The following is an 18,683-nucleotide window of genomic DNA, read 5'->3' on the forward strand; positions in this document are numbered from 1 at the left end:
TGCCCAACTCGTTGAGAACATGATAAAGTTAAGAAGAAAAGGATATAAAAGTTCAATGCCAGATAAATTAACACAATCTCCGAGTAAGCCTAACGATATAAAATAGTATCGACATCAACATGCATACCTTACATAGATTGGGTGCACTTATTTGCAAGACATTTTAAAAAAAAAGAGAATAGAGTAACGAAGAAAAGGCCTATTGGGAGACTGGGTGGAGAGATGGTTTGGAACAACAGCCTTAACCGATTAAAAATTGAAGTGTCAAAGCTTAGGGATTAAGGGAAGCAAGCACTGAAGCGGAAAGGCATTGGATGCACTTATTCGCAAGACATTTTAAAAAAAAAAGAGAGAGAGAGAGAATAGAGTACGTAACGAAGAAAAGGCCTATTGGGAGACTGGGTGGAGAGATGGCTTGGAACAACAACCGATTAAAAATTGAAGTGTCAAAGCTTAGGGATTAAGGGAAGCAAGCACTAAAGTGGAAAGGCAAACTTTGCTAATTTGATATATTGATATCAATATAATAATATTGTAGAGACACCATGTTAGGCACCAAACAGTTCCAAAGTTAATGGCATTACATAGTTCGCAAATAACAATGACATATACTAAATGAAAACATATCAAGACACTATGTAACGGATGCGCCCTATTAAGGTTAACATAGTGCATACATAATCGGGTGAATAGCAAGATAAGACAAAAACCTAGCAGTCTCTCCACCCAGCTAAGAATATACCATTCTATTTGTTTCTTTGGCAAACCTAGCAGTCTCATTAGGCACAAACAAGCAGCACTGTGCGAGGGTGAACGATGGGAAGTCCCTCACTTTACATAGAGTTGTGAATTTTTTTAATTTGGTGTTCTGTTAATGAAATATTCACAAAACTTTTTTTTTTAATACACACATATCAAAAACAAACCCTTAGCATCGCCAATAAAATTCATACGAAAAATGCATCAACCAATATACTAATTAAATGAAAGAAGCATCTTTTTTTGACAGAAAATACCAAACCTGTGAAATTGAAGCTTGTTCCAGCCAATAACAACCTCTAGCTATTGAAGAAAATAGAAGCATGAAATTGAAGATTGTTTCGGTCATTGATAACATTAGAGAGAGAAAGAGAGGTGATTAAAAATTTGAACACCTAAAACTGTTAACAGAGAATTTGAGGGAGATAATTTGATTTGAAGAGAGGAGAGTACCTGATTTAAGAACAGACAACAACGTTCGCTTTGTATAATTTCTTCAAAGTTCGTTCTTTTTCTCCAGATCTTCAGAGTTCATCTTCTGATTCGATTAGAGAATGAAATGAGGCTAGTGGGAGTGAGAGAGAGAGATACTTGGAAGGAATGAATCGCCTGTTGGGTTGACTGACTCATCTTTATCAAGCTAGGTTTTTTTTTTAGTTTTTTTGGTAAAGGTCGGAGGTGGGGTTTTGAGTTTTGACGAAAGGTTTTTTTCTCTTTTTCTTTTACTTCGGATTGTTACGCGAACATTTTCCAAAACTGGGCGTAAGTTTGTTTGTTTTTCTGCCGAAGCTGAGGTGTCCACCTCAGAGAAAAAAGGGGGTTGAGGTGGCTTTTTGGGAGCATTCTCAACTACTCGGTATTAATGGTCTTTGATGTCCTCTTTTGAATTAAATAGTTCAACTAGAATTTTTTCCTATAATAAATTCCAGAAAAATGTGATGGGTAAAACTAAATCAAAATGCGAAAGAGGTAGTGCAGTTCCTTAAAACAAACCAGCAGAGAAGTTATTGCTCGGGCAAATAAATTACTGATGCTAGGATCTGATTCTTTTCTTCTTTACTCTTGGATTTTTGTTAGGTGGACCATGTGGCTAAATGAACAGCTAGAGCCTAGAGCTGCTTTCAGAATTTGGTTATGCTCGACTTTCCTTGAAAGCAAGAGGTGAATTTCTTAGTCATAGGAACCATTCTTTTCTTTGAGTTTAATTTTTGTTTCTCGGTTTCTCCCTATGTTTTATATACCTAAATAGTTATAGGCCATATATTCATCGTAAGGCAAAATGTGCGTGACATTCTACCAACGACATATAGTCAGAGACTCAAAGCCATATATCAAGCTTCTACTAACTAGGCCACATTCAAATCCAAACTCATATAGGCATAATGTTAAATACGTGGAAATTGACATAAAAAGTGAGAGTTCCAAGGGCACAGATAAAAGTTCACTAATAATGTTTAGAAAAATAAATGAAAGAACGACAATCAGTTAGCATGGGGTGTTTCTCATGCTATGCTCATCGAGCCAAGATATGACATCAACGAAAACTTGAGATATCGTCTCGTCAGTGTCACCTTCACAAAGAGCATGACAACCATCTTTATAAAATAGGATCTTCTTGTCCCGACTGCTAGCTTTCTCATACAACGCCTTACTCACTGACGGATCAGTCACAACATCACCCTCTCCTTGTAGTATTAACAATGGCAGAGTTACCTGTATCATATTATTATTAACATTATTAAATCACCCAACATCATGCAAAATTGGAACTGATATTTGAAAAACTAAGAGAGTTCATCTTTTAAGAAAACCAAACTCCAATAAACCTTCATACTTAGCCAAATGCAATGTGAAATTACGCAAATGAAAATTGAAGTAGGATTTTCGTACTTCTCTTGATCGTTGGTCTATTTCTTGAGTTGTGTTGAGTAACTCTATGGCAGTCTGCAAACGTACCTTACCATAATAAGAAATAACATTATAGATAGCCTGCAATTCATGAAAAATAAAATAGGTCACATGTGCATCAATTGTTTTTTAAAATCTAGAAGACTCGGCCACATTTTCGTAGAATTAGAGAGCAAAGCTCACAGACATTCATCTTATGTTATGACTTAGGATTGCTCTATGCAATTTTAGTAAATAGCACCACCAGCAGGTGAATCCTTGATGGCACTCATACTGGCTAAGAAAGAAACTAAAATGCTGAGTTGTCTGAAACATGTGTTCTAAAACCTTGATATCTGAAATAGTCTATAACAGGAGAGACATGTTACATTTTGCTCTCTCTTTTTCAAGTCTCCGAATGCCAAGTCACCAAAATTGTTATGCGGAACTAACTTCGCTCTGGGAAAAAACTTAGCAATACCAATCAGAAGCTTTGTCACTAACCAATGTGGAACCATATTATCTGCAATCTATTAACAAACACTAAAGTAGATTAGATTCACATATCAGTATATCACCAATCAATAAGGCCTTGGTATAAACTTAGGTTCAGGGGAATACTTTGCACATAGGTGCAGAAAGAATTGCACCATCCCAGGCGTTAGGTTGTTTGAAGTGGACCTTCAGAGCAACTGCTCCACCCATAGACTGCCCAAACAAAAAGCTTGGGATGCTTTTGTACTCCTGGTTTTCTGTCATCCCACAGAGGTTATAAGTAGAAAGTACTATAGTATATTTCTGCGACTATGCGATCTCCGATTTTTTTAGCACGAGCAGTATCTAAATTCATGTTTAGCTGAAACACCTCAGGACAAACATGCTTACTTCAATTCCTATCCAACTTTTTTTTTTTTTTTTTTTTTTTTTGGATAAGGTTTCCTTCCTAACTAAACAAAAGTGATTAATTGTCGTATACCAGAATTAGAAGTAATCAGTACATAAATTAAATATGAGCCTATATAAAAATTCCACCATAAAGGAGGTGGTAAAACACCTTTGACTTTGGAGAAATGCTCGACAACATCATCTACGAGCAAGTCAAGTTTGGGGATATAGCCATGAAGACCATCTGAAAGACCAAATCCAGGGTAATCCATCGCAAAAACTCCATATCCAGACGACGCTAGCTTCCTAGCAGTTCCTGTGGACATTAAATCGAAGCTAAATTTATTTCACTTTTATAGAGTAATATGAACAAATACTAACTTTTTATTAGCTACAAGTGTCTGTTACATGCCTTCAAAGAAGAATGTGCAACTGTCTCCATAAGGATGACAATAACAGACCAGTGCTTTTGGAGGAGAAGTTTTTGGCAGCCAGCTTTTTGAGTAAATTTGCAATCCTCTGGAGTTCTTCTTATATGACTGTATAAAAGCATCTAAACTCGGTTAATAAATTTCGACTCGAGCATGATCACATTACTCTTGATAGGATGTGATGACATCAATCAATTACCAGCCAAGCACAATGAACTGAAAGTCTTTGTAATAACATTTGTCATGCTAATAGTACGTAGAGACGCAAAGTGAAACTTTAGATGAAATTTTTGTTTTGGTTGCTAGTGCTTGCGAAACTAATAAAATCGAGTCAAACTGGAACACGCAAATTTAGAAAAAAAAAATAAACATGTTCCTACCATTAAAATAGAGGCTTTTAAACTATACTGATTGAACTATATAGGTACCTCCTTCATTTTCAACCCATCGTATGACTTCTGCAACACCACCAGCGAAAAAGAGAAATTAGCTATCTCACTTTGTAGTCTGTGAACGAATAACTCATAGCACTTTGTTAAAGTATATAAAATGTTTGTATCCAAGTAGTCCTTCACTTCAGAATTAGATATCCAGATACATGCGAAAGATACATATTTTTAGCAGATAGAACGCGAGGGTATGGGTGCGTATGTTAGGAAACATAAACGATATTTTCCATCATCAGCTAGGGTTATTGTTTGCACATTTTAGGACTAATCTTTACATAATTACATCAATTACCTAGTTTGTATCATTTGTGTTTTTTTTAGGAAAGAACTAAAGGAGAAGAAATCAGTTTAGAAGCACAGAAAAAGACATTGATCGGGAAAGCTGAGAGAAGAGATCGAAGCATATTAAATTGTCCCAAACTCCCAATTATATCAGTACAGAAAAGGCATATTACCCGTCTAAAACCGTGATAAATCTTGTTAATGTTACAAAACTGAACATGATACTGATAGATAAAGAATTCTCATGCGTTGTTAGAAATAATTTATTAAGAAACTCATGTTATCCCCTACAGTTTGATTTGATCTTTCATGTGCAATTTCTGCATCATTTTCATTTTTATTTAGTTAAAACGTTCTAATTAGTAGTACAAAACCTTTTATTCTATGCGCGATGTAGCTAACAAGTAGAGAGTGGCCGGCAGACAAGCTGGTAAGGCCCTTGGAAAAACAAGAGAAAATGACTAAAAAATACATCAAACTTTACAGTTGGTTTCAAAACAGACAACATACTTTTTTTTATTCAAATAAACATTGTACTATCAAAACATTTCAATTTAGTCAAATCCTCATATTAATTGGATGGCATGCTGACGTGGGTCGTTAAAAATTTCCCCAAATCTAAATTTGCTTATGTGGCATTAGTTTCAACATTGAGAAATCCACCTACCATTTCGACACACCAACTCTTGAAATGTCAACTGAAAATCTGAAATTATAGTGAAATCGAAATTTAAGATGTTTGAAATTTAAGAGGCTAACGTTTTTTCAGAAGGTTTTGGGGGTTGGGGTGTTGGTTATTGCTTGAATCCTCAATCGGGCAATTAGGATTGTAACTGAGACGCGTAACACAGGCTAATCGATGAAATGATAGAGTTAAGAGAGGGGGCGGGCATATCTTTCTAAAGGACGGGGTAGCTGCAACCTTACTCATTCCACTACCAATAGGCATAGGGAATAAGTCATCAAGGGAAGAAGAATAAGTTGTTGTACCATTGAGCTTAGAATAGGCAGGAGAAATAACTTGTTCTAGCTAGTATTCATAAGGCAAACCACCAGAAACTGATACATTCCTGCAAAAATCCATAACCCCCTTTGCAAGAAAAAGGTAAGAAACAGAATGGATAAGTTTTGAAATCCACAGAAATTAGCGTTACAAAAAAGTGGAGAGAGGCGTTGAGTGTGCAGAGTGGTGCCCTTTTTATTATGACCTCGTATTTATGTGTCGGCAGACAAAACAATCTTCGACACCATAGGACATTTCTTCACTAATGACGCATTTTCCTTTTTCAATTCATTGTTGAGCATTTTTTGTTCTTCAATTCTCCTCAAAAGTTCAAATTCCATTCTATATAAACGACCAAATTCAAGCCCGTATTGCTCATTACTTGTCTGCAATGTCCTAATCCGATTATGTAAATCAGCCAATTGGTTGGGCTGAACAGTTCTTGGAGGATCAAGATCAACCCACCCAAAAATACTACAAACCCTAATGGCACACCCATAAAATCTTCTTCCTGGGTTTTGTGGGGTGTTGGAAACTTTTACAACAACTTGATACCCACATTCACAAATCGTACGAGAATTAACGCGAGTATTAACTGAGCTGGAAGACATAATAAGAGAGAGGGCAAAGAGAAATGAGAAGAGAAAATTTAACCAGTGCTGGAGTGTTTGGGGTGTTTGCAACTAACCCTAGCTGTCATAATAAAGAAAAAAAAAGTTGCACTGGCGGGAAAAGTGATAGACAATGTGCAACTAATGCCACCTCAAATCTCAATTTCAAACATCTTAAATTTCGATTTCACTATAATTTCGGATTTTCAGTTGATATTTCAAGAGTTGGTGTGTCGAAATGTTATGTGGATTCCTCAAGGTTGAAACTAATGCCACATAAGTAAATTTAGATTTGGAGAAATTTTTAACGACCCACGTCAGCACGCCATCCAATTAATTTGACGGTTTGACTAAATTGAATTGTTTTGAAAGTACAATGTTTATTTGAATAAAAAAAAAGTGCGTATTGTCTGTTTTGAAACCAACAGCAAAATTAGTTTGATGTATTTTTTGGTCATTTTCTCGAAAAACAATGCCAGTTCAACTTAGTAATAACTCTAGCAGAAATTTCACCTTTGGCATGCAATGGTCAATACCAAGCTGAATTTCCTTGAAAGCTTCACGAACTCGACGCCTAGCAGGTGCTTCATCTAGGTTTGTATCTAAAATTTCCTGTAATTCATCTGTAATGCCTTCAAACTTCACTGCAGTAGCCATTCTTCCTCCCCTATGTTCTAACAAAGGTTCATAATAAAGAAATGCCTCTAGAAGTGATTGAAGAACAATTATTGAAGATACAATAATAATGTATGAGGTGATGACAAAATGATGCGTGTGGTGTGGAATGTATCGTGCAGTGAGATGATAAGAATTTTAGTAGAGTTTTGGTGTTAGATACCAATGCCTTGTGAGTTCTGGTGTTAGATACCAATAGATTATGCGTGTTCATACTTTTGTGGACCCAGGATTGAGATTTCTGTTGCGAAAGAAGACGAAATCTCATATAGTGAACGAAGAGAAAACGTACAACAAAGTGTAAGCATAACAAATGCATTTTATTTATTGGCGGAAAATATTATACAAAAGTGATAGATTATATTAGAACTAGGATATGCCGGTGCCTACGGCCCACGAGACCTCGATGCGCCTGCGGCGCTACCACAATAACTCGTCACGCCTTTGGTGCAAGGCTTACGCGCGCACTCGGCGCGAAACAACTTATCACGCCTTTGGTGCAAGGCCAGCCGCGCCTTCGACGCGAAATAACTCGGCACAAGGCGTACACGCGCCTTCGGAGCGTGTACAATATACTTATGGACTTGGGGTTAAAGATAATTATTAGAAGGCAAGTGGCTTAGTATTCTCAATTCTCAAACATCTTGGACCAACAGGCGGAACATAAAGTGGAAACCAAAGTTAATTTTCAGCCATTCCAAAATCCAAAGGGGATCCGTATAGACCAGATGTGTCTCTTAAAACAACAGCCTTATTTGTACGAGTGTCCGCATGGACCCGGTCATTAAAAGCATTTGTACGAAAACTTGAAATGATATTATCCATATGGTTTTCTCGAAGGACTTAAACCAGTACACGCACCGGTGGGTAGGAAAACCTGGCAGCAATGTCTTCAATCTTCTCTGAGTAGCCACTATCTAAGATCTTTGAATTTCTGAAAAACCCTACGACATGATTGCATGTTTTCTCAGAAAATGAAAATAAAGAAAATATTACAGATTAGACAGTATATACAAGACTATCAAAACAAAGAAAGTGATAAGGCCCTCATGTACATACAAATATAGCAGTCTCCTCCTACACTTCCAAGTTTTCAACAGTAGCCATATTTCTTCCAAAATTGGCTATACGCGTAACAATGCCACAGCTTCAAGGGTTTTCACATAATTAAATATCGCAACTAATTTGAGCCCTAATTGTTTTCACATAATTATTGCACACATAAAAAGCTATTGCATGCACATAGTAACAAAGGATGACAAACAGGAGAGAAAAATAGGCTAAGGGGGTGTTTGGATCTTATTTATTTATTGCCAAAAAGTGTTTATTAGTGAAAAAATAAATGTGTTTGGTTTCTATTTAAAAAAATAGTTTTTCATCTAAAAAACATTTTTTGGTCCCAAAAACTTGTTTTATGATAATTAGGTAAAACTTGTTTTTCAAGTTAAAAAATTTTTTTTTAAAGGAAACACTTTGGGTGCTAAAGTCAAATGAATTCTCCGGATGTTTTAGACTTTAATGATTTATGCCACGATATGCCAAAATATATCGAGAAACATAGTGCTAAATCTGATTTTATAAAATAGCTTTTAAGAAAAATCACAACCAAATATGTTTATTGAAAAACTGTTTTTAGAATAAATACTTTTTCATAAAAATATTTTTTAAGAAAAAATGATTTTTTAAAAAAGTGATAACCAAACACCCACTAAACTTGGCAAGCCATCCGGTGTAGTATCTGCCTTCAGTTGTTCCAATAACTCCCGTAGAGCAACAACATACTACAAGAGTCAATGGCATCAGCCATCAATGATAATGGAGTAAGATATTGAGCTCCAATTATTATAGAATTAATAAAGATTCACATGCATGATTGTACTGAACAACTTTGTATTACTTACATGCATGAGCTTTGCCTCATTCTGTTGATTAGGTGCCGCGCTAAGCAACCTTATCAAGTTTATCTCAGTCTTGCTGACTCCCATGACAAAATTTGGAACAATTAACAACTTTTTTTCAGATATCATCTATAGTCTAAAAATTTCCATTTTTTTTTAAAATTCCTTAGACAATACATGGTCTCTTTTGAGGCATATCTTCAAACAGATAAATAAGAATTTCTACGAGTTGAATAAGTATGAGAAATAAATAAGAGCATGAACACACGCACCGCACACAAATACTGAAATTTTCGTACCTTTCTCATATAAAGTTCCACAAAATTTGGAGTTAGCTCGATTCAATGACGAGATTGGGCAGTTATCAATTATCAGTTATGCCCATGCCTACCGCCCACGAGACCTCGACGCATCTGCGCGCTACCCCGATAACTTGTCGCACCTTCGGTGCAAGGCTTACGTGCGCCTTTGACACTACCAATAACAGTCGAAGAAGAAAACCATGATCTGCAAGAAGTTTGGATAGAACCTCATTGGTTATTTTTGACTCTCCACTGTTTTGAATCCTGTAAGAAGGATGGGCATACAATTAACTGTGATTGAATCCAGCAAGTGTATCAACAGAAATGCATTAAATGGATATATGAAGATGTGAAATTTCGTCCATCTTCTAAATGTACTTAAACATAAAACAACACCAATACAAGCATATATCAATAAAATATGAGAAGCATAATAGATTAATTGATAAAACAGTGTTCCACCAAAGTGAGGGTACATTGAGGAGAAATCCAGCAAAAGATTACGAAGAAGGGGCCGTAAGACCACCCCACAAAAGTATGCCCTGAGGAGTAATATCATTATTTACGATCACAACTTGTTCATAAACCCCATGAGGACCTTAATTTGAATTGCCAAGGTCAGCACCTCTGTTGTAAATCTCATGCCTGAAACTGACCACGTTGCAAAACAGGTTGTGAAAGACTCTTGGCTAGTGTGAACATCTATTCAACTGCAGGAAGTAAAGTTTTTAAATAAAGTGAGTGCAAATAGATGGACTTGTTGAATAAGTAAATGTAAACAACCATGAAAGGAAAATAAAACTAATAATAAGGAAAAGAAACTACTTATGCACTGAACTGACAAATGCTTAAAGCAAGACTTCAGGGTATACGACATTTGTAGTAAGTTTTTCAGCGTTTGGAGGTAGAAGAATACTTATGCGGGCTGCGGAAGTGCACCTGGATAATGCCACATATAACTGGCCATGGCTGAAAACTTCAGTTCGAAGATCGATTCCCACAAACTTCACAGATTGTCCTTGTGATTTATTTATAGTCATGGAATAAGCCAAACAGATAGGAAATTGTCTTCTTGTCATATTTAAAAGAAAATCTGAAGAAGATGGTGACAAAGAGATCCTTGGAATAAATACACGGTTACCCGATTTTTCACCTGTAAGAATTCTGGCCCAGATAACGTGTGGTTGACATTGCAACACCATCAAGCGAGTCCCATTGCATAACCCATCTCTGGGGGCAATATTGCGTAGCAACATTATTGGACAACCCTCTTTTAGCTTGAGTCGAAATGGTGGCAGACCCGTGGGATCAAGTGAGTTTAGGTACTCATTTGGATACTAATTAATATTTATTGGATTATTTGCATCTGCCTCATCTAACTTGCAGCAGCCAGAAAAGTCATAGTTTCTCTTGGGAACATACATAAAGCTGCTACATTAATGGCATTGACATCATCATTCCTCGCAGAAAGAATTGTCCGCTCAGTTAAATAGTCAGGGGTGACAGTGGAAGTTTCATCCAAATGAGGGTAAGTAGCAGAAATCTGGTCCTGAAGATGTGTGCAATGATGGATCGTTGAGGGTAGCTCAATAACCGCTTCAGGATCGTTTCCAACCTGATGACATAAAATGTGAAATAGAATATTATGAGAATTCTAATATAGAGGAATATTATAAATTAGGACAGAAATGTGCGCACCTTTGTTAAGAACTCTGCAAATAGTAAATTCTCATAAGTGCCATGCTCTAATCTCATGTTCTGTACCAGGGTGAGAACATTGACGTGATTCCAAAGAAAAGAGCATCGCAAGGAAGCACGAACAATTTGCTCTCGGGACCCTCTGGGTATAACTGGTAGGCATTGACGGAAGTCACCACCAAGAACCACAGTAATCCCCCCGAATGGGTTGTCATTGTCTCGAATATCACGAAGTGTGCGATCAACAACTTCCAAACAGAACTTGTTTTGCATCGGGACCTCATCCCATATGATTAGGTTAGCTTGTGCGAATAATTCAGCTTGTGGTGAACGCCATGAACCCATATCTGAGTTATCCATAATATCTAATGGGATGCAAAAGGTTGAGTGAGCAGTCCGACCACCTGCCAATAGCAAAGAAGCTATTCCGGATGAAGCCACCATAATAGTAATGTGTCCTTGAGTACAACACATAGCAGCAATGGTGTTGTAAACAAAAGTTTTTCCTATGCTGGCTGCTCCATTCAAGAAAAATAGTCGTCCGCTGTTATGAGCTACTGAATCTGTCACTTCACTATATGCAAAGTGTTGCTCAGCATTTAAGTGGATGGCATTGGCATGTGCCTCTTCATTGCGTGGGTCAAATTGAAATTGCCTTTGCTCCCATATAAGTCTGTTCCCAACAACCAAGCTCCAATTTCTAATTGAGAGTGGAATTGTAGGAAAATGAGCAAGAGTTCTACCACCTGACTCGTAGAGAATATCATTTAGGAGAAATAAGCCATAATCTTGTACCTGGGCATCTATAGGATGAGGAATGAAGAACATGGTTTGAAGCTTGTGTGGGAGGTCATCACAAATGCTTTCGCAAAATTCATTCCATAAGGCTTCGGGTTGCACCGGATTGCACTCTATGAGAATAATACATAATAGTCGACGAAGTTGATACCCAGTTTGCATGATTGCAGCCTCTTGTAAACATTGCACCCATTCTCTGTCGTCTTCAAGAAGTCCACGCATAACACACGCTTCTTTGAAAGTAGGAAGCGGAGGACCATTTCCAATTCTCTTTAGATTATCAAAGGATTGCGGACCTTTTACAACAGTTAGAAGTAACCGCAAATAAAACCGCTCACCAGAGTTAGGACTTGCAAAGTACATTCTGCCAATAGCAGGTGCTTGAGTCCTTTTTGTCCATCTATGCCACCTTTTACTCCAAACATAATGTTCTGGAAATTCTTGATATGTATGCCCTCGTGCATCAGGGTCTGAAGCACATCGCTCAAAAAATGTAGTTAGAGTTGACTTTTGTTGCTGAGCCCTTAAGAGAATAGCATCTGTTGATTCATTAGGATTGTAAACTACTCGGTGCATTCCAGGGAGATGAAGTGTTAATCTCATAACAGACGACTTCTCTTGGTGAAGAGAAAACCCGAACAACCTCCAAACCGCTTCAGGTGGCCCGATATATCGTGCATCTAAATATTGTTGTATCTCATCCAAGTCATTGAACACCACTGTTGTCTTGTCGTGTCCTTTGAATATGTACTTGTGAATGTATTTGACACAACATATCCCGGCACAAACTTCGACATTAATATGGCAATCGAACATCTTAGAAAGATAAGGATTGTATGGAACAACATCCCTATTATCAACTTCATGCCCTCTAACATTATATTTCTTGTCGATTAATCACGGCGGCGATGAATAGGATATCGGTCTTATCCATGGTCGTAACATTTTCGAAAGCACGGGGATACTGACTTTTGCAACGCCTATTTACCATACATGGACAACTTGGATTTTTTAAGCCACATGGTCCATGAACCATATATTTGATAACAGTGCGGAACAATTCAGGTTCTGTATCTAGATCAGAAAATTCAGCACAAACAATGCGGTCAACCTGAGCAGGCACACGAATTTTGTCTTGATGTCGAAGATATATAAGGGCGTGCATATGTGGTAGACCACGTTTCTGAAATTCAATTGTGTAAACATGTGCAACAGCAATACCAAGCACACCCTTGTCTCTGATCTCTCTCATCAAGGCTTTTCGTTTGAGTTCAAACACACGGGCTACCACTTTCGGTCGATCAGTAGCAGTTTCGTTCTTCTGCAAGGCCTTAATAACTTCCACCCAATACGGGTTTGCAATCATGGTGAGGAATATATCTGGATGGTTGTTGAACCGAGTTATAGCCATTGAGTCCTGGAATATCTCAAACATATTCCTTGGACTGCCGACGTATGATGCTGGTAGAACTACGCGCCTTCCAACTTGATCTGGATTTAAGGTTTCTGCTGGGACATTAGTGAGATTTTGATATAATTTAGCACGAAGTACATCTTGCCTAAATATGTAGTATCGTAATCTCTTTTGTTCAGTAGCAGCCCATGCATCAACTAAGAATTCCTGAAATAGTTTTTTCCCTTGCAGAATAGAAGAATATTCGTTGGGGCGCTGAAACAGCAGGTAAGAATAGAAGTCCATCTTTGTGAGGCGGTCAGCAGTGGGGGATGAAGTTGAGGGGTCTGAACGCCTCAGATCTGGTCACCACCCAAGCTCTCCATGAGGAAACATTAACACATAGTGTAAAGGTAAGTAAGCTGGATGACATTCACTGATATTAACAAATTCATTTCCCCCTTTACGATAAATCACAATGTCTCGCATACTGTCCCGCTCACTGCCATCTCTGGGTAAAATAATAGCAATCTCATCAGCTGATGGCACGTTGTAGCGGCGTCGGTCAGTGGCCGCACTATAATGTAAATAAGCATGGATGTTGAGATTTTCATCATTCCTAACAGAAGCCTATCTAAGAACCTCGTATGCATGGAGGAAAGTGTCAAAGAAACGGTTATATTGGAGCATAGTTTCATGCAGGATCCTAAGAACATCTACATCCAGATTAGGATTTCGAAGCTGTTGAATATCCACTGTTACACTTGGATCATAAATATAGAGTTGAGAGTACGTTGCCTGTCTGCCTGGATCGTAAATAAGAGCCCCTGTTTGGTGTCGTAGTTCTCCATGTATAGTGAAAGGTTGTAGACCTCGACCAACAAAGACACGTTCATCAGCACCTAGACTTGTAAATGCAAATGCCTGATTGTATTGTCTTCTGTACTTTCGAAAAGACTTTGACTTGCGATCATCTCCCTCATACAAAGCTTTAAGGGCAGCAGGCAACATCTGCAATGGAGGCATTTTTATTTTCCCTTGCAAACAGCAAGTCCCAAACCGAGGATTTGCTAGCGACGGTCTACTCAACTATTCGTCTTTCCAATGAAGTGCATGGCAGAAAGGACATTGAACATTCATTTCCCCTAAAAAGTGACGTCCTTGTTCAATTGGACGGTTAAGAACATTAGAAGGAAGTACATCATCTTCATCGTCTGTCATGTCATCATTTCCATCATATTGTTGTTGTCTACATAATAGCGAACGTGTTAGCAAAGTAGATGAAGGTGCAAATAATGATCAATGTTTCGATAAGAACGGGCGTATACCTTGCATTTTGGTGATGCGATGTTGAAGCACCATTTGATGTTGTTGGCTGTGGTATCGCATGAAGTAATGCTGAGGTTGAAGACTCGGGGGGGAGGGGGTCATACGCTGTAGAGAATACATGTAAGAGTTTACTGTAAAAGTCAAGATCATACAGGTAACAAATAATTGCCTATTTAAATACCTTGCATTTTGATGACCCATTGCAGAATTAGTCTGAGCACGTGATGGGAGGAAATCTATAAATAGCCTTACAGGATTAAGATGTCCCACGACTCGTTGAAGAGATTCAGAGGAAGTGAGTAGCTCGAATCCAGGAATAGGTGTAATAGGGCTATGGTGAGTTGGGCGTCTCACAGCTTGAGGCGGAGTAAATCACGTAGATTTGGAGGAAGGATATTTTGTGAGGACCCGGGCAACCGCTGGAAACCAGATAAGACTGGTGTGGTAGATTGTGCTAACAAACAATGCGAGTTATTGTTTTGTTTATGGTGTTTTTCTCATTCCCTTCTAACACGTTGTGCCACCATTCTTTTTGTTAATATCTATAGCAAAGGAAACAATATGAAAATCTATATAACAATAGCTATAAATGTGTTGGAGTAGTGACACCCCATGAAATTTCAAAAATAAAATCAATAAAAAAACGAGACAGAAAGTAAAAGCTCTATAGTAACATGATAGACACTATAATACATTTGGGTGGAGAAATAATCGTAAACGATGGTAGAATAAAACACATTGACAATATTAATATGGGAAGTTCAATTCGAAGCTGACCTGAGCACCAGACGATGGTTGAAGAGAGGGAGGAATGTCATCCGTTGGGTGCTGAACAATTAATAAATATAAAATAAGAGGAATGCATCAAAGCAATGATGTATAGATAGTAAGTCATGAGGTGACTGAAGTAAGACCTGGAAGGCACGAGGTGGTTGAAGATTCAGCCTATCTTGGGGAGGAATGTAAATACGTCTTTTTTGGTTTTAAGGTTCCTCAGACGGGTGCATTGGGCGCTTGCCCTTATCCACATTTGGTCGGGTGGGTTGCTTAATAAAGAGAAATCAAAAAAGATAAGATAAATCAGAAAAGATTAAGTCAATACTAAGCAATACATAAGAAGGAAAAAAAAGTTAATAATTAGGAGCAACGGACATCGCACAAGTACAAAGGGTTGTAAAATTCATAACAAAATAAAAGAAAAGTGTGAGAAGTTGAAGTAGTACCCGAAAGACAAGTGGTGGTTGAAGGGTCAACCTATCTTGGACTGGAGCAGAATTATGCTTCTCATGGTTTGAAGGATCCTCGTAAGGATTCATGGGGCGCTTGCCCCTGTCCACCATTTGGGAGGTTGTGAAGAAGAAGGCATGAACGCAAAATGCATGAATATGTCCAGCTTACATCACATAATTCAAATTAAGGTACACAATCAGAGCATCATTCTTACAAGTACTTGAATGTAAGAGTGAAGTCCCAGTATACTCGGGGAACTATGGAAGCGAGTTCCAAATATCTATCTACACACTCAATCCACTCCTGAATGGCATCTGTTATGTGAGGAACTACCTAGAAGCATATGACAATGGCACGAAATTCAGTCAGCAGAAGAAAATCAGAAAAGTTTTTCAGACATCCATAGAGCATAATGAGTTGGTGACAATTAAGCGTTTGAACTAACCTGTACTGTTTTTCCAAGATAATCTCCCTTTCTTTCTTTGTCAATTACAGACTGTTCCATATGAAGAAAGTGTAAATCAATATAGTAAGAATTAAGTTACAAAGTTGCACAAAACTGTCAAGTTACCGTGAATAATAAAAAGTTCATATTAAAGCTTTAAGGATTTGCATATGGCAGGTTTTAATACCAAAAAAAATAAGTTTGTTGTATCAAAGTAGGCCCTGTTTGCTTCCACTATTGCGACACAATAGTAGACGCCACATTAGCTAAATTAATAATAATATAAAGCCAAATTAATAGAACAGAGAAAAAAGACAATCCCAAAAAGCTATTAATCCAAGCTTTTAAATTCAAATTAATAATAAGATAATTTAAATTCAAACTTGTGGGGATAAACTGAAAATGTCTTACCTGATGAGCAGAGATGTGTGAGAGAGCGGCATCAACTAAAAGCTAAAGGGAGCGACGATCGGGAGAGTTGTGTGAGAGAGCGGCATCAACTAAAAACTAAAAAGAGCGAGAAGAGAGAGGCGGTCGGGAGAGTTAGATTAAATTGAATCCAATGAGGGCGGATGTTGATATGTGATTTTTTTTCCGAAAAAAAAAAACACACCACAAATTCCACTTCATTTCTCACAAATCTAAGCACAAGAAGTAAAACCTATAAACCCCATAAACATAAACATCTGGAAAGCATGATACTACACAAACAAGCATTAAACGCATCGAATAAGTAGACACCATGAACACAAACAAAAGAAAATAGAAAATCACAGCCCATCACGCACAATGTAATCTATAAAAAATCAATCCCCTAAAAACCCCTCTTTGTTTGTCATAATAAATTTAAGCAACTCAAAAAGTAACAAATAACCAAATCCCAGAGTCATAAACAAAGAAAACCCAAACCACATTCCCAAACATTAACACAAATACTTCTTCTTTTTTCTTTTACTTCAACAGAACCCTTCAACAAATGCAACAGATATAATAGCAAAACCCAACTCTAAAAAAAACATGTTTTCTACAAAATAAAAGATGTCCTCGAAGAACCCCAAAGTGAGTGCAAGTTCTTACCTTTGCAATGTTGCGTGTTTTTTTTTGCACCACGAGAGCAAGAAGAGAAAAGAGAGCAAGAAGATAAACCGAAAAGGTCGTACCAGCTAAAGAGAGCGAGAAGAGAGAGACAGTCGGGAGAGTTAGAGTAAATTGAATCCAATGAGGGCGGATGTTGATGTGTAATGCAGCACACAGTCCAGTATGAGTTAGATTGTCCACGTCACAAGCTGAGAAAACATAGTTAGAGCTGTAGGATGGGGCTCTATGGGCCCCACACTGCTCTGTATTGTTAATATAGAATAGCATCATGCACATGCGTTGCACGTACGGTCACTGGAACAATTAACCAGAAATATTTCATGCTTTGATTTGGATATATGGCATAGCCAAGCGAATACATAAACGCAACAAAAGGACCCAAATAAACCATGACATTGTCAAGTGAGGTTAAAAAAAAACCCCCAAAGAACTATAAATACACTACTACCCCGTACAAATGTACAATAGAGACCCAGTCTCTTACATGAGCTTCTTAGATTTGAACTGAAATAGTTTACATGAACTGAAATAATAGTTTACATAAACCATACACGAACTGAAATTCAACTCCTTGCAAACTGAAATACAATTATATAACACACTTTTGATTTTGTAGAGTGTAGGAGAACATGCATGGCATCCTTGCAGGTGAGAACAACATCATCAGGCGTGTAAGATTAGACAGAGTAATATTATCTTCTGGCCAAGTTCTACATCCTTAACATTAAAACCAATTGATTGCTCTTCTGTCCCCTCAGCTTCTCCGTACTTCAAAACCTTTTTCTATTAGCTCAAACCTTGTTGGATTCCATATTAGCTTCTGCAATGCCAAATTCAACTTGATTGACCATCATATTCATGAAGTAAATAAGTAAATATAGCACTAACCATGCTATATTTGATGCATAAAGTAAACTAAAAATCCTGGAAGGAATCTTTCGTCATTAAGGTTTAAAGTACTCTACAATTAGTACTTATCATGCATGTTGCATAAGGTGTACGATCGGTTTAGAAATGAGTGGGAATTGATGGCTCTATGCATAGGGAATCATAATAGAAATCAAGCACATTATATGCATGCAATTGTCATTTTAATTGTCAGCACACGATCACAATGGCCATATTCAAGCATCTCTGTTAATAGTACCAAGAAATATAAAAAATAGTAGCTTAAGATTTCACACCTAGACCATAAAAAAACACATATTTATTGGAACCAGATGTCATCACATTAGAATACTAAATGGGCCTTAACCACGATGGATGAAAACATTATTCTCAAAATGCATAAGTTGGATTAAAATCACTAATACAATATTCAATAAGTTCATTATTGTTCATTGTTCATTATTTTAAATTCTTCATTCAATATTCAAAGAAAAATGGTCAATTTTTTTTTTTTATCCATAAGGAATATGTAAGTGTGTCACACAAATAATTTATTCTTGACGATTGTGTTAACCAACTCCCTTTTCAATAGTGATGCAGACACATTTCTCATTGTTTCACA

At 37.4% G+C, this 18,683-nt stretch overlaps 2 protein-coding genes across 10 annotated transcripts; both read right to left on the minus strand.

The window, feature by feature from the left end:
* Positions 1 to 2,139: 2,139 nt before the first annotated feature.
* Positions 2,140 to 7,302, minus strand: LOC147478238 (caffeoylshikimate esterase-like). Of its 9 annotated transcripts, none has more exons than XM_086583678.1 (9): positions 7,146 to 7,300; positions 6,821 to 6,974; positions 4,391 to 4,420; positions 3,944 to 4,070; positions 3,701 to 3,847; positions 3,268 to 3,398; positions 3,036 to 3,176; positions 2,650 to 2,748; positions 2,140 to 2,472 (listed from the first exon to the last, which is right to left on the minus strand). In XM_086583678.1, exons 2-9 carry the CDS (start codon positions 6,962 to 6,964, stop codon positions 2,245 to 2,247), a joined length of 1,047 nt encoding a protein of 348 aa, XP_086439804.1. In that variant the 5' UTR covers positions 6,965 to 6,974; positions 7,146 to 7,300; the 3' UTR covers positions 2,140 to 2,244. The 9 variants fall into 9 exon arrangements, with proteins under 9 accessions (XP_086439804.1, XP_086439803.1, XP_086439807.1 ...); XM_086583677.1 differs by having other exon boundaries at positions 6,821 to 6,981; XM_086583681.1 differs by lacking the exon at positions 4,391 to 4,420 and having other exon boundaries at positions 7,146 to 7,302.
* Positions 7,303 to 10,557: 3,255 nt separating this feature from the next.
* LOC147478239 (uncharacterized) lies at positions 10,558 to 13,377 on the minus strand. The gene is made up of 3 exons (XM_086586193.1): positions 12,667 to 13,377; positions 10,881 to 12,494; positions 10,558 to 10,797 (listed from the first exon to the last, which is right to left on the minus strand). The coding sequence occupies exons 1-3, from the start codon at positions 13,375 to 13,377 to the stop codon at positions 10,558 to 10,560; spliced, it is 2,565 nt and encodes an 854-aa protein (XP_086442319.1).
* Between the last annotated feature and the right edge of the window lie 5,306 nt (positions 13,378 to 18,683).

Source organism: Coptis chinensis, chromosome 9 (assembly GCF_015680905.1).
Source record: "Coptis chinensis isolate HL-2020 chromosome 9, ASM1568090v1, whole genome shotgun sequence".
NCBI classification, from domain to species: domain Eukaryota; kingdom Viridiplantae; phylum Streptophyta; class Magnoliopsida; order Ranunculales; family Ranunculaceae; genus Coptis; species Coptis chinensis.